This window comes from Sordaria macrospora, chromosome 1 (genome assembly GCF_033870435.1).
Source record: "Sordaria macrospora chromosome 1, complete sequence".
Lineage (NCBI taxonomy): Eukaryota > Fungi > Ascomycota > Sordariomycetes > Sordariales > Sordariaceae > Sordaria > Sordaria macrospora.
In genome coordinates, this window is record NC_089371.1 from 6336531 (window position 1) to 6362229 (window position 25699).

General features: G+C 52.2%; 6 protein-coding genes across 6 annotated transcripts; 1 reads left to right on the forward strand and 5 right to left on the reverse strand.

Annotated features, from left to right (window-relative positions):
- Positions 1-1648, reverse strand: SMAC4_01340 (uncharacterized protein). The gene is made up of 3 exons (XM_003352457.2): positions 1545-1648; positions 959-1316; positions 1-870 (listed from the first exon to the last, which is right to left on the reverse strand). The coding sequence occupies exons 1-3, from the start codon at positions 1620-1622 to the stop codon at positions 173-175; spliced, it is 1134 nt and encodes a 377-aa protein (XP_003352505.1). The 5' UTR covers positions 1623-1648; the 3' UTR covers positions 1-172.
- Positions 1649-2201: 553 nt separating this feature from the next.
- SMAC4_01339 (uncharacterized protein) lies at positions 2202-14689 on the reverse strand (the record flags this gene model as incomplete). The annotated part of the gene is made up of 2 exons (XM_003352456.2): positions 2202-5139; positions 5194-14689. The coding sequence occupies 2 exons, from the start codon at positions 14687-14689 to the stop codon at positions 2387-2389; spliced, it is 12249 nt and encodes a 4082-aa protein (XP_003352504.2). The 3' UTR covers positions 2202-2386.
- A 408-nt stretch (positions 14690-15097) lies between these two features.
- Positions 15098-17255, reverse strand: SMAC4_01338 (uncharacterized protein). Its single transcript, XM_003352455.2, has 2 exons — positions 15769-17255; positions 15098-15711 (listed from the first exon to the last, which is right to left on the reverse strand). The coding sequence occupies exons 1-2, from the start codon at positions 16853-16855 to the stop codon at positions 15518-15520; spliced, it is 1281 nt and encodes a 426-aa protein (XP_003352503.1). The 5' UTR covers positions 16856-17255; the 3' UTR covers positions 15098-15517.
- A 243-nt stretch (positions 17256-17498) lies between these two features.
- Positions 17499-20529, forward strand: SMAC4_01337 (uncharacterized protein). Its single transcript, XM_003352454.2, has 2 exons — positions 17499-17792; positions 17857-20529. Exons 1-2 carry the CDS (start codon positions 17638-17640, stop codon positions 20444-20446), a joined length of 2745 nt encoding a protein of 914 aa, XP_003352502.1. The 5' UTR covers positions 17499-17637; the 3' UTR covers positions 20447-20529.
- Positions 20530-20555: 26 nt separating this feature from the next.
- Positions 20556-22384, reverse strand: SMAC4_01336 (uncharacterized protein). Its single transcript, XM_003352453.2, has 2 exons — positions 22118-22384; positions 20556-21989 (listed from the first exon to the last, which is right to left on the reverse strand). The coding sequence occupies exon 2, from the start codon at positions 21901-21903 to the stop codon at positions 20593-20595; it is 1311 nt and encodes a 436-aa protein (XP_003352501.1). The 5' UTR covers positions 21904-21989; positions 22118-22384; the 3' UTR covers positions 20556-20592.
- A 1714-nt stretch (positions 22385-24098) lies between these two features.
- SMAC4_01335 (uncharacterized protein) lies at positions 24099-24908 on the reverse strand (the record flags this gene model as incomplete). The annotated part of the gene is made up of 1 exon (XM_003352452.1): positions 24099-24908. One exon carries the CDS (start codon positions 24906-24908, stop codon positions 24099-24101), a length of 810 nt encoding a protein of 269 aa, XP_003352500.1.
- Between the last annotated feature and the right edge of the window lie 791 nt (positions 24909-25699).

Here is a 25699-nt window from a genome sequence, read left to right on the forward strand (position 1 = left end):
CATTACATCCATATCATTAACCTCCCATAAGGCACAGAGATAAATCCCGACCTCCTATCATACAGTACCGCCCAGATAACTGATATGAAAAACATAAAAAGAAATATCCAATTAACTCCATCACCTACCTGGCTACTTGGGTATCCTTCCAACCTCTTTGTCTTCCACTCATTCATTTATGCCCTACCAAATGCCACTCAAAGACCTTGTCGTACACCTCCTTCCCGTTCCCCACAATCGTCTCCCCATGGCAGGGCACAATCGTCTCAAACCCCCACTCCCGAATCCTCCTCACGCTCGCATTAAAACCCGTCCTGTCGCCTCGACTAATCGCATACCACAAAAACCGCTTGATCCCCTTCGCCTCTCCCTCGGTCGAATTCATGCCCATGAAAAACCTCGTCAGGAAACCCCCCTGCGGTTTCTGTTCCTCCGGAACCTTGCTGTACTGCTCCACAGCCGGCAAGTTGAACATGAGATCAGCCTCGATCAGGACCCTGTCGGGCTTGTAGTAAAACACCAGTTCCTTGTTGGGATGGGCATCGACGTATTCGTACTCGAAATCCTGATCAAAGGCGTCGTCGATTCTGATGGAGGATTTGTTCTCCTTGGTGAAGACCACGGAAAAGGGTTCGTTACCGATGCGCTCGTCGTTGGTCACTTTGCTCCGCTTTTCGGGAAGACCTTCGGGGCCGATGATTTTGGCGTTGGGAAAGGCGCGCGCCCATTCGGACACGAAGATGTGGTGCTCGATGTCGGTGGCGATGATGTAGGATACTTGACCTGTGCCGAGGGTGGAGATCTTGGATAGGGCGGAGGGGGTGAGGGAGACGGGGGAGAAGACTGCTAGGGTGCCGTTGGAGAGTTTGACTGTTTGAGGTGGGAGAGGTTGTATTAGTGAAGATGTTCTGATAAGCCATCTGCAGGTTCCGGTTTTGGACACAGAAGAATGTCTTACCCAAAGTTCCCCTCCCTCCAATAGGGATCTTCCCGAACCTAAGAAACGGAACAGAAAAAGTGACCACGTTGGGAGTGACATCCCGAATCACCATCACCTCGTCCGGATTCGAGGGGACCAGTTTGTGCGACATGTTGTTGTTTGGTCCTATGTCTCGTCCTATCCCGGGGCGGAAGTAGACTACGGCTCCTACGGAGGCGGCGGCTAATGAGAAGAGGACGGTTGCGATGATGGGCTTTGTCGAAGCCGTTTTGTTGGTATTGGAAGATGGTGGGCTTTTGAAGGTGCCGCGCGGAGAGAAGGGATATCGAAAAGGGTTGGTGGTGCTGAAGAAGATAATGCTGGTGGTGGAGGGTTGCTGGTTGATGTTATATTAGTTGGTGATGTTGTGTTTATATAGTTTGTCAACAGTCAGACTGAAGATGACAAGATGTGAACGTGATGGAAAGCTTGTGTCAGTGACACATGAGAATTTGGAATGATTTATTACAACCACAAAGATGGAGGGTTGGTTTCTTATCATATGACAGGATTTCTCAACTTGGTCGGCATACAAACCCAAAACGGGCAATCTGAGATCACTTACACCGGTTCTCAAGGAGGCTGTGTACAAGTGTTTGGAAAACAACGACGGATCGCAGACGCGTCCCGGCAGCCTCGGCATCGTGATTACTTATACGGAATCTGTATATAGAGTCCTAAACAACAAGAAGGGATCCGTGGTGAGGGAGGTACACTGAGGTTGTCGTAGTGTCCGTCTCCAAAGGAGATGAGGTGATTGATTGGTGACATCATGGCTACGGGACCAAGCAACACTCCGGGGTCCCGTTTCGGAGGGGTCGCATGGGGACCTGCAGTCCACTTTCTAGCGCTGGTTTGGGTATGCGGGGCCGTTGACGATGGAGCCATAACCGGTTCGGGGACTTTTGGCTGTTCCAGGCCTCACGAGCCCCTGAATTAGTAAGCAGCTGAGCAACTTACAGCGGGCGGAATTTCCTCCGCGGGTCGGTGTTCCGGTCCTTGAGGTTTTTACACGGCATCTTCCACAACATCTGAGACATCCGAATAACTTCTACAACCTCATCGGCTGAAATCTTAGTTCTCAATCTCCGCTCCGCGAGGTTACATTTCAAGGGACTGTTCCATGTGGAAGTGTCTCAGTTCTACGACGACTCCTTTATCGATCTTCAGGAGTTCATGTGAGAGCACACCAGTGAGGCCGGTAACAGCCATTCAGATTTCCAAAGCATTAATCAACTCCATTAACCCCTAGGTAAGATATCCAAAACATAACAAAAAAAGAAAGACAAGTACACTAGAGAAACAACAGAAAATACGGTAAAAGATACCCCTTTAGCGCCAGAGAAACAAAACATCTTCTATCCCGCAAACCTTAACCTGTATATCCCGAATTCATCCAAATCCTCCTCATGTTCTCCTAATCATCAACGGTGTCCCATCGGCATCATACACCCCCGTCCCATTCCTCCATGCGCTTCCCCCATAGTCACTCCCAAACAAAAGAGGATGTACCACATAATCATTCATCAATCCCAACAGGAACTCCAGCGGTGGCTCAAACCAGAACCGATGATCAACCTTCATAGGCGACCAACCCGGATACGGTTCTCTCCCGATCAAGCTGCGCAAGTACGGTCCCCTCCAGTCATTGGCATTTATCCACACTCGCCTCTCTTGCAAGATGGCGTAGTATGTCAGCGTCATGCCCACAAAAAGGAGGGTGACGGTGAAGCCGACGAGCGATGAGGCCGTGAGCCAGGACGGGATGCCGAACGCCGGTCTTTGTAAGCCGGCGTAGATATCCGTTGTTGGCGTTGGCATCTTCTTACTCTTGGTTCTGGACTCATCCTGGTGACGATACCGTCTGACGGCAACTTGGCTATAATACTTGGCCCAGCTGAACAGAAACTGCGGCAGCCGCAGGATAGTGAGCATGCCGGAGACGCCCACGGTAACAAAGTGGTAGGGTTGGATACAGACCAACATGGCGAACCAGAGCATCGCCGTCATGATATAGCAGAGCGCTGTCTGGACTTCAGGGAAGTGTTGGTGGTTGTGGCCGTGGTACATCGACGATAGTACGACGGGCTGATGCTGAGACGTCTTTGTAGAAGAGGCAAGTTGTTGCGCCTTCTTTGGTCTCTGGCAATCCAGACACGTCGGCCCTTGGTTCGTAATCTTCCTCACAACACTCGGCGCAAAGAACTTCATCAAAGCGCAGAAGCACAACTTCTCTCCTCTTCGTTCCGGCAACCTTGCAACCTCCAAGTTTACCAGCGTCTTGGTCACTTGCTTCTCCACCACCCGTCTCTGGCGCGTCTCATCCAGATCCAGATCCCTCTCAAGCAACCTCGTCCTTCCACGGCTCCAAGCCAACCACTCCCTGAATCGATCCATCAACTCCATATGAGTCCTCTGCGCAGCAACTGCATCCTCAGCCGACCCTTTACCGGAAGAGGAAGCAGCCCGTCCATTAAACTCCTTCTCCAACCCATCAATCATCCGTTCCAACTTATCTTGCTTCCTCCTCTGCTCCGCCAACTCCCTCTTCATCGTCTGCCTAACCACCACCCTCTCCTTATCGTCTGCTCCTCCATTCGTCTCTCCCTCCTGCAACGCTCTCCTCGCTTCTCCCAACAACCGATCCAGCTGCTCCTGACTCAACGCGCTCACGCTGCTCCCCACAGGCATCGGAATCATCTCCATGAAATCATCAATCACCCTCACCAACCTCTCGCTCCCATCCGCCGACAGCTTGGTGACAAGCGGCTCGCCGCAATCATCGTATGACGTATCTGATGCTATATCCGAACCTGAAGAAGACGCGGCTGCAGCTGCCGCCAGACGGGTCTTGTAATCCTCCAACAACCTTTGGTGGTTCTCCTGCTCCTCTTGCAGCTCGGCAATGGTGTTCTTCATGCGCGCCAGTTGCGCCTCGTTAGTCCCCGCTTCGCGGAGGAGGTTTTCGATGCGCTCTTCGTTTTCTGCGATTTGCGACTTCTTCGTGGTGATGTCCGCGTTCAGGTCGGTGATGACGGACTGAAGCGAGGCGATCTCGGCTTCGCAGGCTATGAGGCGGGCCTGTGTTTCCGCGGCGCGGCGGGCGAGTTCTTCTTGCGAGGTGGTGCTGGACTGGGTGAGTGAGTCGTAGGCATTTTGGCGCTCTGCGAGTTGGGATTTGTAGGAATCGAGTTCCGACTCGAGGGTTTCGATGGCGGACTGGAGGTCTTGGATGGCTGCCTGTTTCGCGTCGAGAGCGGATTGTTTGGCGGTGAGTTCCTGCTTCAGCTGCTCGATATCCTCGTTGCGCTGTGCAACGTTGGCGCCTTCGTCCCTGAGCGCCTTGGTCAGGTTTTGGATATCGGCCTGAAGACCGTCCCGCTCTTCGCGCAAGCTGGCCAGCTCGTTCTCGTTCTGGAACAACTGAGCATTCAGATCCGTGACCTTGACGCCTAGCCGGTCGAGCGAGTCGCCCTCGTTAAGGGCACGGTTTCGCAGGCCGATGTTGATATCTTCGAGGCTCTTGTTTCTGGATTTCTGCTTTTCCAGCTCGATTCTGGCTGCGTTTTCGGAGTTGGTAAGATCTAGGATCTTAGCCTCGCGGAGGTCCAATGATCTCCTCCGGCAAAGAACTTCTCCTTCAAGATCCTCCACTTTCTTCTCGAGAGCAGTCTTCTCCTTCTCGAGCTTTTCCAGAGAAGTTTCCTTGGCGGCGATACTTTTCTTGAGATTGCTAAGTTCGCCATCGCGATCCTTCAGCTGCTTGTCCTTCTCGGCAACATCCTTCTTCAGACCCGCCACCTCGGCCTTGAGTCTATTAATCTCCCCCTGTCTTGTCGCCAACAGCTTTTCCTTGCGCTTGATTTCCTCCTCTGTTTTCCTGATACTATCATTCAGCTTGTTAATCTCCGTCTGGTGTTGATCCACCATCTCCTGCCAGCTCTTATTGTCCTCCTTCAACTTCACGGTGTCCTTGTTGAGCTTGACAGTTTCGTCGGTGAGCCGCTGGACGTCAGATTTGAGCTTTTTGATCTCGTCGGCATTTTGCTTCAGCGAAATGTCCCCGGTGTCGAGAGCCTCGTTGAGCTTCGCCATTTCAGCTCGAAAATCGTTGATCTCTTCCATCTTCTTGGCCAGATCAGCGTCCTTAGACGAGATGTCTTGGTTCAGACCGGCGGCTTCGTTCTTGAACTTGGCGGATTCGGCCGTGAGACGCTTAATTTCCTCGTTCAGCTTCTTGATCTCGTTGTTTTTTGCGATCAAGTTGGCGTCTTTGGCGCTGGTATTTTGGCTCATCTCCTTGGCGTTGTTCTCGAGTCGCGTCTTTTCAGCAGTCAGTTCCTGGATGTTCTTCTCAAGGGCCTGGATGTTCGCCTCCCTTTGCGCAAGGGTCTTGTTCTGGCTGCTGATGTCGTTGGTGAGCTTTTCGATACTGGCGTTGAGCTCCTTGGCTTCGGACGTAAGTTGCTGGATAGTTGCCGTCAGAGTTTTGATTTCCTGGTCCTTGGCGAGCAGAGAAGTCTCGTGGGCGCCGATGGTCTGGCCTAACTTGGCATTTTCTTCTTCAAGTGCAGCGGCCTGACCCTCCAGCTTCTTGGCGCCTCCCTTGAGGTTATCGATATCCTGGTTTGCTTTCTTGAGGGAAGCCTCCCTTTCGCCGATAGTTTGGTCCTTTCCAGCGTTCAGCTTCGTGAGTTCGGCTGCCTTCTCTTCAAGTGTCTTGATGTTACCATTGAGCTCGTCGATATCCCTGTTCGCTTGCTTTAAGGAAGCATCTCGCTCGCCAATGGTTTGTCCCAAGTCCTTCTCCTTCGTGAGAATGTCAGCTTGAGTCCGGAGTTGCTTGATTTCTTTCTCAAGGCCAGAAATCTCCTCCTCCTTCTTCTTCAAAGAACCGTCTTTGGAACTGATCGTCTGACCAAGCGTCTCCTTCTCCTTCTGCAGGCCGCTGGCTTCATTTTCGAGCTGTTTGATTTGCTCCCTGAGCTTACCCACTTCCTCGTTCTTCTTGGAAAACGTACTGTCCCGAGTCTTGCTAGTCTGGTCCAGCTCCTCGGCGGTATCCTTGAGCTTCTGGATTTCTTGCTGGAGCCCAAAGATTTGGTTCTTCTCTTTCAGAAGAGCATCTCTGTTAGCGAGATCTTTGGCGGACTTCTTGGAATCTTGGGCAGACTGCTTGGCCTGGTTGTTAAGCTCGCGGATCTCCTTGCGAAGAGTGGCGAGTTCCTTCTCCTTGCCTTGGATTTCGGCATCCTTGTCGACACCTTCCTTCTTCAGCTTTGCGACCTCGCTGTTGAGATCGCTGATATCTGCTTTGAGGTGCTCGACTGCCTCGGTCTTTTGAACCAAGCTCTTGTCCTTGGCAGCCGCATCTTCCTTCAACTTCGCGATGTCGGCCGCGAGACCCTTTACATCCTTCTCCAACTTCTCGATGTTCGCTCTGTCTTGCGCAAGCTGGCCATCTTTAGTGGCAACATCTTGATTTAACCCCTTCACCTCCTCAGTCTTCTTTGCCAGGTCAGCCTCTTTAGCACGAATCTGCTCCCGCAGCTTAGCAAGCTCAGCGTCCTTCGAACCAATCTCGCCCGTCTTCTGCGCCAGACCAGCCTCCTTGGTGCTGAGATCTTGCTTCAACTTCGCAAGGTCCTTCTCAAGCTTGGAGATCGCGTCCTTGTCTTGGGCGAGTTGGGTATCTCTGCTGGTGACATCTTGCTTCAACCCCTTGACTTCATCAGTCTTCTTCGCCAGGTCAGCCTCTTTAATACGGAGCTTGTCCCGCAATTCGGCAAGGTCGACGTCTTTATTGCCAATTTCACCCGTCTTTTGCTTCAGACTGGTATCCTTGGCAGTGAGCTCCTGCCTCAACTTTGTCACATCGGCATTGAGACTCGCGATGTCCTTCTCAAGCTTGTCGACGTTGGTCTTGTCCTGCGCGAGTTGGGCATCCTTGGTAGTGACATCTTTCTTCAACTCCGTGGCCTCGTCAGTCAGCTTCTTGACGTCCTTTTCCAGAGCGTTGGCTTCCTCGGTCTTCTTGGCCAGGTCAGCCTCCTTGGCTTGGAGCTCGCCCTCCAGTTTGGCGAGCCTAGCGTCTTTGGCCTCGTTTTGAGTTTTCTTATATTTCAGACTTTCGTCCCTGGCATTGAGGTCCTGCTTCAGCTTTGTGTAGTCGGATCTGAGCGCAAAGATGTCGTTGTTGAGTTTCGAAATCGTGGCCTTGTCCTTTTCGAGCTGGGCTTTTTTGGCGGCGACGTCCTGATTCAAACCCATGGCCTGGTCGGTAAGCGTCTGGACGTTCTTTTCGAAGGTCTTGTCTTCATCCGTCGTTTTAGCCAGGGCAGCGTCTTTGGAAGCAATTTCTGCCTTCAATTTGGCAAGCTCGGCGTCTTTGGCGCCGACGTCCTTCGTCTTTTGAGCCAGGCTGGCATCTTTGTTCTTGACCTCCTTCTTGAGCGTGTCGATGGTGCTGTTGGCCGTCTTGATGTCACCGTTAAGCTTCTTGATGTCGTCCTTGAGCTGATCGATTACCTCTCCCTTGTCGCCCAAGGTGGCATCCTTGGTGCTGATCTCCTGGTTCAACCTGTTGATGTTTTCCTTGAGGGATTGGATGTCCTTGTTCTTGTTCGCTAACATGCTCTCCTTAGCTTTGGCATCATTGTCAAGCGTGTCCTTAGTGCCGTTCATGTCTTTGATGTCCTTGTTGAGGCTATCAACTTCGGATTGGGATTGCTTCAGCTTGTCCTTGCAGCTGCTGGTTTCGTCAGTAAGCTTCTTGTTGTCGTCCGACAGCCTTTCGATTTCGGCCATCGTGCCTTCCAGAGTACTTTCATGTTCACCGATCTCCGTCTGGTATTTCTTGATCTCATCCCGGAGCTTCTTGATGTCTTCGCCCTTCTTCACCAGCTCCTCTCCCTTGCCCATCATCTGGGCATTCAGATCCGAAACCTGGCCCTGCAACTTCTTGATCTCACCATCTTTCTTGTCGACCACGACCCATTGGTCCTTGTTGTCCTGCGTGAGTTGAGTGACTTGGTCCTTGGCGTCCTCCAGCTCGGCCTTCTTAGCTACGAGATCGCTAGAGAGCCGCTTGGCGGTGTCCTTGAGTGTCTGGATTTCCTTCTCGTGGTCGGCAACGATCTTGTTCTTGTCCTCGACCTCCTTCTTCAACTTGTCGACCTGTTCTTGCACCTTCTCAGCCTCCTCTTGGTTCTGGAACTTCTGGTCTTCCCAGTACTGCACATCGCTCTTGGCCAATTTGAGATCCTTTTCCAGCTTCGCAACTTCTTCTTGCGTGTGCGCCAACGAGGCGCGGTAGTTGTTGGCATCCATGTTGGCCCGCTTGTACTTCTTCTCGTAATCCGCCAGTGACTCCGATTTAGCGGCGAGGTCACGCTCGAGCTGTTTGAGGCGGGCTTCGGTCTCCGCCTTCTTCGCGAGGTCGGCTTGGTATTGCTTCATCTGGGTCTCCTTCTCTTCCGAGTTGCCGCTGAGCTCTTTGAGCTTGGCATCCAGACCTTGAACCCTGGCAAAGCTCTTGTCCGCCTCGATGTTGAGATTCTTCCTCTCCTCTTTGATTTTTTCAATCTCGGCTTTCTTGTTGTCGATGTCAGTCTGGAGCTTGGCGTTCTGAATCTCAAGGTCCTTGATCTGATCTTTCTTCTGTTGGACCTCCCAGTTGAGATCATTGGCTCTGCTTTGGGAAGTCTTCAGTGTGGCCTCCTTTTCCTTGATATCGGCATTGAGTTGCTTGTTGGTCGTCTGGATCTCCGCCAGCTCCTTCTCCTTCTTCTTGATGTCATCCTTGAGATTGGCAGTTTCCTTCTGGTAGTCCGCCTTGAGGGAATCGAGATCGCGCTCGTATTTCATAACCTCCTTGTTCTTGGCGACGATCTGGCTGGTCAGATTTGCGACATCCTTCTCCTGCTTCTCCTTGAGATCCTTGATGTCTTTCTCCAGCATCTCTTTCGAGCCCTGCTCGGCATCAACTTTGCCCTGGAGACTGTCTATCTGATTGTCGCGCCTGGCCACTCTCGCCTTCTCTTCCGCGAGGTCGCTCTCAAGCTTGTTGACCCTGCCCTCGAGGTCCGTGACCTTCTGTCTCTTCTCGTTGATCTTCTTGTTGAGGGCGTCGACGTCGGCTTGAAGCTTGGTGGCATCGGTTCCTTTTCTGACCAGATCGTTTTGCTTCTTCTGGAGATCATCAAGCTGCACTTGTAGGTTCCCAACCAATTGGTTCTTCCGCGACAGCTCGCTCACCTTCTCTTGTATCTCCCTGCTGAGCCTGGATGCGTTTCCGGACTTCAGAGCAGCGACCTCGGCTTCCTTGGCTGCCAACTTGGCCTTTTGATTGCTGAGGTCAGTGTTGAGCCTCTTGATCTCGTCTTCGTGCCGGCGTTTGAGATCGGAAGTTTCCGTCTCCTTCTTCTGCAGGTCGGCTCGCTTGTTAGAAACGCTGGTCTCAAGGTCCTTGATTCGGGCTTTCCGATCATTGACGTCCTTGGTAAGAGCCGTGATCTCCTTCGTTGCCTTGTCCAGTTCACTCGTCTTGGTCGCAATGGTTTGCTTGTACTGGGCGATGGCAAGGTCCTTCTCCTTACTTCCACCGGCCGTCTTTTGGGCTTCGTCGTACTTCTGCCTGAGGCCCCTAAGCTCGCCATCTTTCTTCAGAAGCTCGGTGGCCTTGTCGCTGATTTCCCTGTTGATATTCTGCAAGTTCTGGCGGTTCTGGACCTTCACGTCTTCCAGTTCGGTTTCCTTTTGAGCCAAAGTCTTCTTCTTCTCATCGATAGTCTTCTCCAGCGCATCAAGCTGTTCCTTGTGCTTCTTCTTGAGGTCGGCAAGGCCGACTTCCTTCTGCTTCAGCTTGGCCTTTGTGTCTTTGATCGTCTGGTTGAGATCCGTGGTTTCGGCCTGATGCTTTTTCTTCAGAGTGTCGAGTTCAGCCTGTTGCTCATCCAGCTTCTTCTGCTTATCCCTAACATTGTCGTTGAGCTTGTTGAGCTGGCGTGAGTTCTGGTCCGTAGAGCTAGCTGCGGTGCCCTCTTTCGTCTTCAGCTCATCCTTCTTTTCCTTAAGGCTCTTCTCTAGCAGGGCAATCTTGGCGTCGTAATCTGCAGTAGACTTGGTGAGGCTGTCCTTTGACTGCTTGAGTTCATGCTGTGCTTTCTGCAACTGGTCCATCTTTTCGCTGATCTGGCTGTTGAAGTCCGCCACTTTGGTTTTGTGCTGTCCTTTGAGATCGCTGAGTTTTTCGATCTTGTTCTGCAACGAATCAGAATTGTCGGCGACATCCTTCTTCAATTTGGCGAGCTCGGCTTCGTTCAGCTTCTTGAGTTCGTCGAATTCGGCCTCTTTCGCGCTGAGTTTGGCAGACTTGTCATCGACCTTCCCCTGGAGAGTTGCAACCTCGCCCTCGAGCTGAGCTTTCTTCTTATCGAACTCCGCTCTATCTTGCTTCAGCTCAGTCTTGATGTCGTTGATACGGTGCTCAAGGTTCTCGATCTTCTTCTTGTGTTCCTCTGTCATCTTCTTGATTTCCTTTTGGTGACTATCCTTGAGGCTGGTAAATTCCCCTTGATGCTTGGTCTTGAGCTCCGAGATCTTGCCTTCATAGTCAGCTGTGACCCTGGCGATTTCTGACTTCAGCTTCCCTTGCAAATCGTCACTCTTGACCCCGTGATCCGCTGTGAGCTTTGTAAGTTGAGCTTGACTTGCCGAAAGTTGCTCTTTGGACTCTGCTAGCGCCATCTTCTTGTCTGCGAGCTCAGCCGACAGCTCTTGGACACATTGCTGGTACTGGTCAGCAATCTTATTCTTTTCGTTGAACCGCTTCGTAAGGTTGTCGAGCTCGGTTTTGTGTTGGGCCTCGAGCTGCTTCTTTTCCTTTTCGTACTTCGATTTGAGATTGGCGAGATCGTTTTCGTGCTGCTTCACCTTGACAGCGTCCTTGTTGGTACTGTTGCGGGAGAGTGAATCCAGGTCATTCTTGTATTGCTCTTTGATCTTGGATATCTCTTCTTCCAGCTCTTCGACACGCGATTTGTGCTGCTTGTCAAGATTCTGAGTTTCTTGCACATGGTGGTTCTTGAGCTGATTGATCTCGGCGTCCTTGATTTGCCTGACGGTAGCGATCTCAATGTCTTTTTTCGTTGTCAGCTGTTTGATCTCCTGCTCTTGCTTGTCCTTGAGCTCCGCAAGCTCCTTCCGCTTCTTCGCCACCAACGTTTGCTGAATCTCAACCTCCGTTTGCAGCTTCACCTTCGCGGTGGTATATTCGGCTTCAAGCTTGGTCCTCTCTTTCTGATTCTGTTGTCTGAGCGTGTCTAGCTTCTGCTCGAGGTTGGTCTCCTTCAAGTCGCTGTCATTTAGGAGCTGCGTCAGCTCATTTTGGTGTTTGATCTTCAGCTCATCAGCGGCTTTCTTGTGATAAGCATTGAGGTTGTTGATTTGCTCTTCGTAGTTTTCCTTGAGCATGTCTCTCTCTTGCTGCTTGTTCGTCAACGAGGTCTTCTTCTCCTTGATATCTTGCTCCAGCCTCTTGATTTCCTCTTTCTGGACCTTCACATCCTTCTCAAGGCTTGCCTTTTTGCCTTCGTACTTGTCGATGATGCTCTGCAACCGCACGTTTTGTGCGCGGTCCTCATTGCCCTTTCTCAGAGCTTCATTCAAGTCGTTCTGCAGGTTCCGAAGCATCTCCTTGTCCTTCTCATTATAGACAGGCTTCTTCAGGACACCATTGAGAAGGCCGATGCATTCACGAACGACACCGTCAAAGGTAGCCAGGTCCTTGTGGCCCTGCGCCTCTTTCAACTTGGCAACCAATCCTTGGACGAAATCGCGTGCAGTCAGCGGAACTTGAGGTTTTTGCTCCTTCACGAGCTGTTCGGCGCGGGTGATGCTCTCGGTGATGTTGGGTTCCGGTTTGCTCTGGACGATTGTTGGTGCAGCGGAATTCCTCTTGGCTAAGTCAAGCTCCTTCTTGAGCCTGCTGATCTCTGCCTCCATGTCTCTCTTCGCCTTCCACCACTCATTCTTCTCATTCTCGATCGCAAGCGTTTGGGTCAGGTATTCTCCGGTCTTTTCTAGTCCTGATAAAGTTGATTTACGTTTGGCAGCACTCAGATCCCTCTCGACCTGCCGCTTTTCTCGCTTGGCTCTCTCAAGATCCATTTGCAGCTCATGAATCTTCGCGTCGACACTTGGCGCTGCTTTGGCATCGGCAAGCTGTTGGGTCAGCGTGGATATATCCTTTTGAAGGTTCTCCACTTTGTCCATAAGGGTTTCCCTCACGGTCCTCAGAGTATCCCTCGACATGCGCAGACGAGTTTCCTCCTCCTGGGACCTTGCCAGGTCGCTCTCCACTTTTACCAACTTAGTCTTCAGGGTGTCGATTTCAGCTTGCAGAGCTTCCTGGTCATGGTGCGAGAGAGTCGGCTCAGAGCGGTGAGAAGCCCTGTCGTTGAGTTCCGCTTCCGTCTTTCTTAACAGTTCCTTCGTCGTAACAAGCTCCTTCTGTAGTGCATCCTTGTCGGCTCGCACACGTGCCAACTCGTCTTCCAGAGACCTCTTTTCCAGCCGCAAGGGTTCGAGCTCCTTGATCTTCTTCGCCAACTTTGCCTGGAGGTCCAGGACCTTTCCGTTCAAGGTCCTGTTCTTCCCTTGCAGCTGTTGTCGTTCATCGACCAAAGAATCCCTCTCCACCTCCAGAAACTTCGCGTCCTTGACCAGCTTGTTCATGTCTTCGAGAGACTTGGTGAGATCCGCAATTTTCTGGTTCAGGGCGACCTTCTCAGCCTCCCAGCGGTCTTGCTGATCTTTCAAGGACTTCTGGTCGAGGGCGAGGGTCGACGCTGAAGGATCCTCAGGCAATTCACCACGCTTCTTCTTGTATCTTTCCACCGTTCTCTCAGCCTTTTTCTGTGCCTTGACAGCATCATTCGATTCTTCTACAGCGCCTTCGTACGCATCCATCATTGCGGTGAAAGCTGCAGAAATCGTTTCGCCCAAGTCGCCGCCGCGTTTGAAGCCGATGCCCAACGCTTGACAGATGTCCGTGACCTCCTTCACCTTTGCCTGTAAGGATGCGTAGAATTTGGTGATGGTATCGGCCTGCTTGATTTTGTCCTGGTTTCGAGTAGCTTCTCGCTCCAAGCTAACTGTAACTTGCTCCGCCTCTTGGAGCGCTGCTTGCATTCTGTGGAGGTTCTCATTGTCGGAGGCCGTTTTCTCCTCCAGATGTACAAGCTTGCTGACTCTTTCTTCCAGTGCTTTGATCTTGGTATCGCTTATGTTTTGGACCAGGGCCACCGCTGCATGTCGTTGTTTATCCGCAGCTTCCTTGAAGCTTCGGAGTTGCCCAAGCTCATATGCTTCCTCTGCCCTCGCTTTCTTCTCGTCCATAAGCTGATTGTACGTGTCTTCCTCTGAGTTCTTTTGATCCTCCAACTTTTGTTCCGTCTGAGTAAGTTGATTCTCCAAGGATTCCTTCTCGTGCTTGTCATCGTCCACCCTGATCATCAGGGATCGGAACTCCATCATTAGCTGCATCTTTGTTTTGCTTGCCTGGTCGAAATATTCCAGCAGGGTGCTGAAAGCCTTGATGATTGTATCGTCTTTTGATGCTTTGATGTACTCCCTCAACAGACCGAGCTTATCAACCCTCTGATCCAACAGTGCTATGGCGTGGTCCTTGTGTATGAATAACTGGGCGATTATGTTCCGCATATCGCGTATCAATCCCTCATCGTACGGCATGTATGTGAGTTTCATGTCGTACACTTTCCCATTATTTTCGTCTCGGTACCGGTCATACTCCTCAAGATAAGCTTGATTCTCCGCCCTATGTCCTTCCTGGCTGGTGAAGGGGTTGAACGTGAAAGGATTGTTCAAATCTCGGTAGCGTCCTAGTTCGTTTCTGCCTTGCACAGGCACAGGCTTGCCATCATCATCGAGGTCCTCAGTGTTTTCGATTTCATCTTTTTCTTCGTCTGACTCGTACGCCTTTTTGATCTCTCTGACGACCCTCGTGGCGCCGGTACCGTCACCGACATACCGTTCGAACATCAACTGGGGCTTCCGGGGTTCCGGGTTGTTGTTGGCTTGCTCGATTTCCCAATCACTCTCGTAGTCATCATCCAGCGGCGTCTCGTCCTCCTTGAAATCTCCATTGCCTCCGGCTTTCACTCTCATACCCGGATCACCCCCAATGTTCTCCTCTTCCACGACATTATCCCAACCAGAGCCCGACTCCCAGTAACTTCTTTGAGGAGGAGGGTTATTCTTAGGTTGGCCCTGGGCTGCGTCGTCGGAGGCTCTCCTGTCCGCCATCGATTTGCGCCAAGCACGCTTCCTCTCTTCCACTAACAACACTTTCTCCTTATCAACTGAAATCGCAGGTGAAATGGCACTTGAGGTCGGAGGTGGAGGGATGTTCCGATAACGACCGGTAGATGAATACCGTTTAGCAGCTGGATGAGGAGCAAGAGCCGGAGCCGGAGCCGGAGCCAGGGCTGGAAATCGGGTCGTAGCCGGGCCTGACACTGGAGATGCTATGGGGCTTTCCGGTTCGCTCATATCGACACGTAGGGAATCTTGTCCCTTTCTCCTCTTGAGCCCCCCCGGCGTTGAAGAACGGGCCGGATCGTTGCCAAACTGGCCCGGGGTGTTGTATCGCCCACCTCCGGCGCCATTCCCACCTGATGGGTAGGACATCTTGTCGCAAACTCACTCCTGACTGTTAGCGGACGTCGTGCAGCAACAAACCTTGTGTAATTTGATGGTGGTGCAATTTTGCTTGATGTTTGATGTTGCAAATGTAGAGATGAGCAATAACATCAGAGACATCAACTGGGAGTTTTCCTCGGCTCAAGAGGTTTACTGGCATAAAGAGAGGACTCGCTGCCACCCACCCCCAGCAGTCGGCTGTGGTGGCGTACGCATGCTCAAAGGAAGCCATTCAAGCTGGTCGGAAGCGGGCGAGTTAAGCATTTCAACCACATTCGAAAAATCCGGCATTGACAAAGACTCGACGGGTCAGTTGCCGCTTTGTCGGCTGCGTAGAATCGAACATGGGCGAAAGCACCGACAAAGAAACGGCACGCACCTCGTCGAGTTAGGCAGCCATTTGGGGCTCCATTATATTGGTTGTCAAAGCCTTGATGAATCCATTCAAGCCTCGAGGCCCTCACATAATGCTAGATCCTCGAAGCTTGCCGTGACTGTCTTGATCCAACGCCTTCGTTTTTCCATAGATTTGAAGCTTCTTCGCCTAAATACCAGACATACTGTGCAAATCGCCGCTGCTTCTGGCTGTGCCTTGTACTGATAAGGTTGCCACAAACGGCTGACATGGTATGGCACACTTCCTCGCCGTGCTCGCTTACTTACAGTCCTCCTTAACATCTCGACTAATCACTATTATTGGGTACAGGTAGACAAAGACACGGCTTAGGGACAATGGCGTGGGCGGGCAACATACCGCAGGAGGGCTTGGCACACCCTTTCCTACCTCCACAGGCCCGACGTAGCTGATAACCTCTTTTAGCTATACCATCCTTGTGCCCCTGGACCTTGCTGGCTTTCCTCCTCTCGGTGCTCGATCATGGGTTCTTTGATGTTGTAAGCATTGATGATGTCTCGCCAGATGGGCATATCGATCGACATGATGGCCTGATGTCGTGTGGTGCCGTGTCTTCCTTGGGCCTTTTCTTGCACGTCTGCATTGAACTGGGTGGCTATTGTCAAGGTGTGTTAGTGAAGGTTGGGGATGAAACAGTCCAAGATGAACGTACACAGAGATGGACGACCATATGAGTCGAATTCCAGCTTGATGCCTCCTTCTCGTAGCAGGAAGCTCACGTAGAACATGTTTTCGACCGTCTGGCCAAAGGAGCGGGGGTTGATTACAAAGCGTAGAAGATCAATGCCTCCTGTTTCATGCAGCGCGTACTTTTCCATAATGAGGAACTCTTGCTCGGGATCGTCAACCTCATGGCTATTGAGGAGAGACTCCACGGCATCTTGCGCCTCAATCTGCTTCTTTTCGAGTTGTCCCAGAATGTTCCTGCAAATAGACGGAAGATCGTTCTTGTCGGATTTTTTCAGATCCTCGGCCCTCAACTCCTGCGGTCTCACCTCAACAAGGCTGTTGATCTTGAAGGTAGCGCTGCGTTGTGTCATTCTTCGGGTTTTCTTCTCGATGGACAGAGGGCCTGAGAGGAAGCCAGGCAGAGCTGGTCTGCGTACGCTAGGAACGGCAGCATATCGGCCCAGGTGTGTCCAGTTTAGCATGTCGCCTTCGTCGCCTGTGTCATCTTCGTCGTCGGAGTCGGCAGCGGCACGTGCAGGCCGTCTCCTGTGGCGTTGTGTGCTGGTAAGTTCCGGGGCGTTATCGTCCTCAAAGCCGCGGCCATGACGCATGTAGGTGATGCACTTCGAAACGAATTCATCGACATCAAGGCCGCCGATGTTGCCTGCTGTTTCCCGCTGGGCCCTCCGCGCAACCAAGTCGGCGGCCATGACTAGACCGCGAGCTTCAATGGCGGCCTCGTTGGTCTGCTTGACATGGCGCATAAGATTGTCTGACTGCTCGAAGTAACTGATTGCTTTTTCGCCTTTGAACTGATCGGGGTTCTCTCTCATTTCCCTCTGCATATCTCGCAGCTTCCTCTGGATCTCCCGCCGTTCCTGCATTGACTGGGCAGGATCATACTCGTCGAGATCGCCATTTGCGTCGGGGTTGGGCGGCGATGGGTCCCTAACACGCCGCCTTGTTGCCGAGGGGCCTTCATGGCTATCTGACGTCCGTTTGCCCTTGTTTCTCACCTCCAGATTTCTGGCTCTTGGAGGAGAGGCATCGTAGATATCCTCGTCGGACATGGTGTGGTTTGCGTGATAGGTACAGAACGTAGAGATAAGCCGTGGAGGCACCGATTAGCTTGACAGATCCCGGGAGCTATCCGATATCCAGCTGAGGACCAATTGGTCTCGGTCGTTTGAGGAATGCTTGTCGTCGGGTGAGAGGGTAATGTAATGCGTGCTAGCGATCCCAGTCAGTCGCTATGTATTGGATTGGACGAGATGTGCTGGCTGTATCTCGACTATTGTTGTAAATAGACGGTACACGAATGCGACTTTTCCCAGCAAAAAACGGAAACGCAAGCGGTGGATGAAGAAGACCGAATCGAATACTGGAGAGTGGAAGTGGGAGTGAAGGTTGGAGAGACGGGAGAAAAAGAGACGCGTCTGCAAAAGAGAAGACGCGATTACAGTGGGAGGAGAGCAGAAGTGGACCCCGCTGTTTCCTGAAGAATAAGGTGGATCACCTCCATCTTCTCCAACTCGCGGGGTGGGGAGCTGCTGCCCCTGGGGAACCTTGTTGGCCGCTGTAACTGCGGTTGCATAGTGGGGTGGTTACACTGACGGGAAGCACATGCCAGCCCTATAGGCGGCGGGGTCACAGTGGGCGGAAGTTGCCTCCAACTCTTGGACGTAATCCATTCGAACAACGGCGGAACATCTCATTTATCAATTCCTGTTTCATCATCTCCCAGGCCGTCAAGGGACTTGAGCCTGGCTTCCATTCCTACACCACCTCAGACATACCATAATTGCTTCATTTTCAGTTTCGGGGACGGTCCCTCCCCAAAATACCTGACACCATGCCCATCATGGAGCCCTTTTCGTTTGCGAGCTCCGACCAGCTTGACTATCCCGTCTCGATTCGCATCATGAGTCTGGAGGGGGAGGAGACGCCTATCCCATTCAGCACTCTACTCGAAAGGTCTGATTTGCGACATGTTGGCTCTAACAAAAGGTACACCCAACTGAACTGTTCCTTGTTACGCGAAATGATGGCTGCTGAATGAAAACTCGCATAGTCCACATTCGGACCTCTATGTCACCGTCCAGGTCTGGGCCGGATCCAAGCCACTGACTGTCCCGGTCCAAACACCTTACAAGTGGTTTCGGAATGAACGCAAATGGACCGAGTGGCTTACTCTGCCTATCGACTATTCCACTCTCCCCGAGAATGCCCGTCTGGCCATCACCCTCTGGGACCTCTCCCCAACCGGAGGTGAAGGTGCTCACGGCCATGCCGTTCCCTTTGGCGGCACCACCCTGCCCTTGTTCGACAAGGACAACCAGCTATACAAGGGCCGCCAACAGTGTTTTGTGTACCGAAATAAACAAGCAGACGGCAACGATGACACGGAAACTCCTGCCTTCATAGCCAGGAGATCCGGTATAGGCGCCAGCAAGAAGGGGACTCCCTCTTCTGTAGTGGATAACGATGCCGAAGAGTACGACCGCTTGATGGACCTTCTCAAGAAACATGAGATGGGAGAGATTCCGCGTGTCGACTGGCTGGACCAACTGGCCTTCAGAGGTATCGAAAAGCGCGGATATGGTTCGGCCAAATCGTCCCTCAGGCTCAAGGCTATCCAGCGACAACAGGAAGCTCTCGCCAGTACCAATACCGATACGTCCAAGTCGATCCCAGTGCCGTCCGACTTTCTCTTGACTGTTGAGCTGCCCAGATTTGATTTCCCCGTTGTCTTTGCAGATCATGAATATCCACCTCCACCCATCTCATCGCTCCAGCATCTGTCGTCCTCACAGTCTGGTCTCATCATGAAGCCCACACCAGACATTCAGCTTGGACCGGGCATAAGCCGCATAGACGTCGACGATGAAACCTCCACGGGCCGCTTGATCCGAGTTTACGATCCGGAAGTTGGCGCCAGAGACAACCCGGCCGAAAGTAAGCACCGAAGACTTGTCCGCAGCCAGCACAGGAACGGCATTCTGGATAAGGACTTGAAACCAAACGCCAAAGTAAGAGATGAACTCAACCAGATCATGTCCTATTCGCCGACCCACAGTCTGTCGCCCGAGGAGAAGGACCTTATCTGGAAGTTCCGATACCACTTGACCAGAAACAAAAAGGCGCTCACCAAGTTTGTCAAGTCAGTCAACTGGCTTGACTTGTCAGAGGCAAGGTCGGCTGTAGTTGTCCTCGAGAAGTGGATCGATATTGATGTGGACGACGCACTGGAATTACTCGGCCCAACTTTTAGCAACTCAGCAGTGAGGGCCTTTGCAGTAAAGCGCTTACGCAAAGCAGACGACAACGAGCTACTTCTGTATTTGTTACAGCTGGTTCAGGCACTAAAGTACGAGCACATATCGCCACAGTCCCGTCAAGACGTATCCCAAGATAGTTCCCTGGCCAGGTTCTTGATAACGAGGGCCGTGTCAAGTCTGACGCTCGGCAACTATTTCTATTGGTATGTCATGGTAGAAATCGATGACAGGAGCTCGGAGCAAGGACAAGACACAAGGGAAATCTACACCAAGGTTGCCTACGACTTCATGTCCGAGCTCGATAAGCAGCCTGGTGGCCAGGAGAAGAGAAAGACATACAAACGACAAGCCGAGTGGATCCGCATCCTTTCACAAGTATCAGGAGAAGTCAAGGAGGCGAACGAGTCCATTGCCAGGAGAACCGACCGCGTCAAGCACTTTTTGGCCGATTCCAAGAACGAGCTGGTAACCATTGACCCGCCGCTCCCGCTCCCACTGGACCCATCAGTCATGATCACCGGCGTGATCCCGGAAGATACCATCGTCTTCAAATCCTCCCTCCACCCCATCAAAGTGGCCTTCAAAACCACCACGGGGACCAAATATCCCCTGATCTTCAAAACCGGCGACGATCTCCGGCAAGATCAGCTGGTCATCCAAATCATCATGCTCATGGACAACCTCCTCCAGAAGGAAAATCTGGACCTCAAGCTCTCGCCCTACAAGATTCTCGCCACCAGCACCAGCGCCGGCCTCTCGCAGTTCGTGCCCTCCATGTCATTCCAGGGCATTCTCAACAAATACGGCAACAACGCGGCGCTCGCCTACCTCAAGCAGAACAACCCCGACAGCAACGGGCCCATGGGCTTGCGCAAGGAGACGCTCGACACCTTTGTCAAGTCGTGCGCGGGCTACTGCGTCATCACATATATCCTGGGCGTCGGCGACAGACATTTGGACAACCTGCTTTTGTCGCCCGACGGGTACTTCTTCCATGCCGATTTCGGGTATATCCTCGGCCGCGACCCGAAGCCGTTTGCGCCCGTGATGAAGCTTTCAAAAGAAATGGTGGACTGCATGGGCGGGGTCAACTCGGAGCACTATCGCCAGTTTAAGCAGTACTGCTTCTTGGCTTACAGTGCTCTTAGAAAGAACAGCAACTTGATCCTGAATTTGTTTAGTCTGATGGTGGATGCGAATATCCCGGATATCAAGCTGGAGCCGGATAAGGCGGTGTTCAAGGTTAGGGATCGGTTCCACTTGGAGCTGAGCGAGGAGGAGGCGATCAGGAACTTGGAGAAGATCATGGAGGATAGCTTGAATGCGCTGGTGCCGGTCATGATTGATCGGTTGCATGGGGTGATGCAGGCTTTCCGGACGTAGTGGACGTATAAAGGTGTGTTTTGTTTTTGCATAGTCATAGACTTGGTAAGCATAAAGGAGTAACATGAAGCGTTCGTATGTTCAATCAACTCTAAACTCATCACTATATACTGTGATCATACACACATCAACCACCCATCACTTCCTTATGTCTCACCAAAGACAAAGACACCCTTACCACTCCTGAAGCCCTCAAGGGTGCCCTGCACAGCATCCTTCAACACCTTCTCCTCGGTATCCCAGTTCCACGTAACCTCCTGCGCCGGCGCCGCCTTGAACTTGCCCTCGCGCATCATCTCCAAAATCTCGTTAATCATCCTCTTCTTCTCCTCCGGGTTCTCCTTGCCCCACTCGCTCAACCAGAACCCTTCAAACCTCAACCGCTTGAAGATCTGCGGCCCGGTCGGGAAGGGAAAGCTCTGCCTGCTCATGCCACCATACGTGACCATCACACCCTTGGGGCTCAAACTCCTGACAATCTGCGCCGCGTTCTTGCCTCCGACGCAATTCAGTCCCAACATTAAGGGGTCCTTGCCACCATTCGTCCACTCGTCCTTCAGCCTCTGCGTGAAGCTCCTGTCCAAGAACTCCGTCTCGGTGACCACCACCGTAGCGCCCAGCTCTTGCAGCTCCTTCTTCAACTCCTCCGTCTTCTCAGGCGTCTCCCTCTCCCTAACAACATTAATACTCCTCAGTCCCCAGAGCTTACCAAGCTGAATCGCCGCCCGGCCCACACCACTGTTCGCTCCGTTCTGCAAAAACCACGCCCCGCCCGACGCGGTACCCTTGGCAAACCCATCCACGCTCAACTTGATCAAGTCCACATAATCCCTCAACATCCTGTACCCGGAGCAGGGATTGACACTAACAGTAGCGACCTGCAACGGCGTCAGCCCCTCCTTCCCCTTCTCCCCGCCCACTTTAAACAACTTCTTCTCAGCATCTTCCACCAGCGCATGCGTCCTCAGCGTGCCAAACCCGGTAGTAGCAGGGATAACCCAATCGCCCTTCTTCAGTCCCTGCACGTTGCCGCCAACACTGAGAACCTCGAAACAGCCTTCGTTGCCAGGAATCACGCTCGGCTCGGCCGTGCCCAGGAGGGGCGAAAACTTGGGCTTGACGCCGTAGGTGCCCTGGATGGTGTTCACGTCTGCGGGGTTCACGGGCACCGCCACGGCGCGGACGAGGACGGAGCCGTCGGGCAAAGAGGGCGAGATGGAGTGTTGGTGTACCGACAAAACGTCGGCGGGCTCGCCGAAGCGCGAAAAGACTAGCGCTTTGGCCTGGGTGTACCCGTAGGGACCGGATTTGTGCCGGCGGAAGACGAGGCTTGAGGCGGTCGGGGCGGAGGTGCGGAGGAGGAGGGTCGAGGGAAGGCTCCGGGCGCTGAAGCCGGAGAGTCCTCGGCCGGCGGCGGCGGCGGAGGCCCTGGCGACAGGGGTGAGGGTGGTCTTCATTTCGCTTTTTATTGTCTTGCTTTTTCGGGTTTTTGTTGTTGTTCGTTGGAGCTAGGTTCGAGTTGGTAGTCTGCGTGGTCTCGCGTCTGTTTCGAAATTTGCCGAGATTAGTTGTTTGGCTTTGGCTTTGGGCTTTGTTTTGTGGCGGTTTGGGATTTCGGGGAATTGGGATTGGAATTGGGAATTGGGAATAGCAATCGCTTAACCTACCTACCTTCAAAGTTGACACGACACGCTGAGTTTCAATCAAGAGTCTTTGGGTTGTTGTCAGAGGCTAGATTGAAGAGCCGAAAGCGAAAGAGTCGAGGCAACGTAGAAATTGAGAAAAAGGTGCGGGGACGGTGGTGTCCACGGAACTGAAGTGAGGAGATGATCGACGGCCGCAATGATGGAGAAAATGGAGACTGCCTGTTCACAGCGAGCAAGCAGCAGCTTCAACTGGAGACACTGAGTAAGCTTCGAGATGAAATGAATAATTGCGTCACAGATATCTCTCTATCTCGCTGAAATCCAGCTCAGCTTATGTTCATACCAATGATTGGTCACCAGCTTCACAATCTCTCAGTTCACACTGCATCAACCTTCATGCCAATTCCATCCGGTCCATCTGAGTATGCTTCCATCCTGTCGCTTCGGCAGTCGCAATCAACCCGTATCAACTCCCGAGCTCGCCCGTATCGCGGAGCTCCCGCGGCCGTCAACTGGTGAGCTCTTATCGATTACAAAGTTCCACTCGGTCTGATGGAGCCGACGGGACCTCTTGTGGAATTGGATTGGCGATGACGTCTAGTCTTGGCATTACCTTTCGGTAGTGTAAAGGAGCTTTGACCACTGCACCACCCATCTCAATCATTCCCCACATGCTTTGACCAGGCGAATCTGAATCTTGAAAGTTCGCAAGGGTATCCCTAACCCTATGTACAACTGCCCCCAATCTGCGATTGCGATAGAGGGATCGAGCCCCGAAGTACTACGAACGCCTCTTTAGCTGCAAGGAGACGGGTGTGATTCGGGCGGTAACTTACATTGTTATTGGATGGGACACCTTCCCGAATGGGATACGGATTGTAGATTTGAGTAGGTACAATGGCGTTGAAAGAGTCTGAGAGACCCCCCGGAGTGAACTGGTGGTGGGTTTACTTCAGCTTCTTAGACTGATCGTGTACCCGGAACCTGAAACTGAACCTGAGTACTGCTTGAGTAACTGGCTCAAGCTGAGAATGACTTGGCATTGGGGAGGCTGAGATCGACCTAGTATACCCATCTCAAAGAGCAAGTGATCCGAATAGGCCGAGTTCAAGGCCTGGAACGACTTATCTCCTTCACAGTGGAATATGTAATGTCGTGCTGGGGTCAGAGCGTAGCGATACTATGGTAATACCTACTACCTCGCACAGCTGTGCTCCGAGTCGGCCGAAAGAGACTATGACCTCGCGTTGTTCTTGATTTCATTGAGTGATGGGGAAAAAACCGTAGTTTAGCACATTCCGGCAAGGCACATTCGGCAAAGGTAACGGTGATATGCAAAGAATTAACGGTTCGATCACACTCTGTAATACCATTTGAGTATCTACCACTTGCTATATGCGACTTCTCCTATTGTCCTCTCCCTGTGGCCACCAGGAAGACTTCTACACTACCATCATGTTTTGTGAACGGAAACAACAACTTCCCCCGTATCTATCGACAATCTTCAATGCACCCCAGAGACGTCTCGAAATGCTCTTCAAAGCACGGTAAAACAACTGCATGCAGATGCGAAAGAAAGACATCTCTACTGACTCTTGGGAGCTATGACTTGCATAAATCGGGACAGCCTCCCCCCTGCCCTCTACTCAAGAAACAGATTTTGATTTGAAAACAAAGAGAAAGAAAATGTTTCGTCATGCATGTGTGAAGATTGGAAACCCCGAACAATGACCCGGTTGAAAGAAGTGAAAAAAAAAAAAAAAAAAAAAGGAAAAAAAAAGAGAAGACAAAGGGTTTGGGTATCTCTGGATCCTCTGCCACATCCTCCCGTCTCAATCCGCCTTTGGCCATCACTCTCCCTCATGTTGATACCACCACGTCTATCTGGCCTCCCGCCCGTTTTTTCCTCCGTAGAAAGTCTAGTCAGGTATTTGCTTCCGCCCACGAACGTATCTTCCCCGTTCATTGCATTGTTGCGCTTCAACCCCTTCGTAGTTGTGAGCCGCTCATTTTATGTCTTTGAACAAATCGTCCCCAAGAAGACCGCTGCCGTCTTTATGATCCATGGACTTCAGCTCGCTAAGCTCAGGAATCTTTGGAGGCGGCGGGCCCTTGGGCTTATTTTCCGTAAGCGGTCGTACCGGCACCGGTTCAGGGGTAGATGGCGATGTGAGGGGGGCCATCATACTGGCACGCCTATTCCTGGTAGTCGAGCTCTTGTCGCCTCCTCCTAGCAACTTGCCAAACCACCCACTGACCCGCCTCGACTTCTTGACTTCAAAATTGTTGTTGCTGCTCGGCGGTCGGTTGCTAGACGGCGGTCGAGGACTTGTTGTCGTCTGCTGCTGCTGCTGTTGCAACTGATGGGCCGACGACACTGCTCCTCCATTTTCGGAAATTGTCTCCTCGCCATTGACGTAGGGGCTTCTCAGCTTGTGTCGACTGAGCATACGGCGGATGCTTCCATTGCGACTCGATGACGTCGTGGGTGATGTGAGGTGGTCTCCTTCACCTGACAGCTTGGTGGTCCCGGACGTGGACGAAGTAGGCGAAGTCGGTAAGGATATGTGTGGTCTACTGGGTTTTCCATTGGGCGGGGCCAGCGACCCATTTCCACATCCATTTGTACTTTTTGCCTTGAGATCCTCCCCGTTTGGTGTTCTGGGCGCCTCGTCCCTTATCTTTGGCGACGGCTCGGGAGGTGGGATATCGGTGCCATCGGTCAAAGATGCAAAGCTGAAGTCAAGGGCGGGTAGCTGGAAGCCTTTAGAGGAGGCAGCTTGGTTTGTTCCGCTCGGATCTGGTTTGGACGACATGGTGCGGATGGTCAGACGGTTTGATGACGGTGTCGGACAGATGCTTGATGTATCGGCGTGGTAACGGACAATGCGATGCAAAGCAGAATTCAAGAGAGGAAAGGGTGTTTGGAGAGAAACACAACAAGTGATGCAGCAATGTCGACAGAGAGGACGGGGGAGAGGAGCGTAAGTAAGAGTAGCTAGCTGCCCCCGAAGGAATGGGAAATGACGTCCAATTGGAGTACTATCTGGCTCTAAAGAGGAGAGGAGATGGGGAAAGAGAGAGAGAGCGACGCGGTCCAAGCTTCTCAATGTCCCTTCTTCTTCCACTTTACAAGACAAGAGTTCGTATGGGGTGGGCAGGCTTGACTGGACGCAGGTTTGTCGACCCGGCGATAGCGTAGAGCAAATGTTTGTCGTCGTAATGAGCGAGTGGATGGTAAGGAGGAATCAAGACAAACAAATGGAGGGAGAAGTTTCAACACAAAGATGAGAGAGAGAGGAAGAGATGGAGATGTCCGGATTGCAACACACCTGGAGCCAGAGAAACGGGTCCAAACGAGACCCCCTGTAGCGTGCTGCACAGCTGCAAAGTCGGTAGTGCCAGGTCCTGGGTGGTCCAGTGGGTTCAGTTAGCCTGGTGATCCTGGGGCACATGGGCTCATGGGCAACGGTTCCGGGCCTTGGTTGGCCCAATGGGTTGCTGGGAGGGTGACACTGGGAAAGGCAAAAGGAAAGTGGAAGCGTGGGAAACACAAGATCTGCGTTACCTGCGTCAAAGTGGACAAAAGAGTCTCTTTGCATGCCTC

Coding starts and splice junctions, on each gene's coding strand:
- SMAC4_01337 (XM_003352454.2), top strand. CDS start 17,638: ATGCCCATCATGGAGCCCTTTTCGTTTGCGAGCTCCGACCAGCTTGAC. Junction 17,793..17,856: donor CATGTTGGCTCTAACAAAAG/GTACACCCAACT, acceptor AAACTCGCATAG/TCCACATTCGGACCTCTATG.
- SMAC4_01338 (XM_003352455.2), bottom strand. CDS start 16,855: ATGTCCGACGAGGATATCTACGATGCCTCTCCTCCAAGAGCCAGAAAT. Junction 15,712..15,768: donor ATATGGTCGTCCATCTCTGT/GTACGTTCATCT, acceptor CCTTGACAATAG/CCACCCAGTTCAATGCAGAC.
- SMAC4_01336 (XM_003352453.2), bottom strand. CDS start 21,903: ATGAAGACCACCCTCACCCCTGTCGCCAGGGCCTCCGCCGCCGCCGCC.
- SMAC4_01340 (XM_003352457.2), bottom strand. CDS start 1,622: ATGCCGAGGCTGCCGGGACGCGTCTGCGATCCGTCGTTGTTTTCCAAA. Junction 1,317..1,544: donor CAGCCTCCTTGAGAACCGGT/GTAAGTGATCTC, acceptor AACATCAACCAG/CAACCCTCCACCACCAGCAT. Junction 871..958: donor TGGAGGGAGGGGAACTTTGG/GTAAGACATTCT, acceptor CACCTCAAACAG/TCAAACTCTCCAACGGCACC.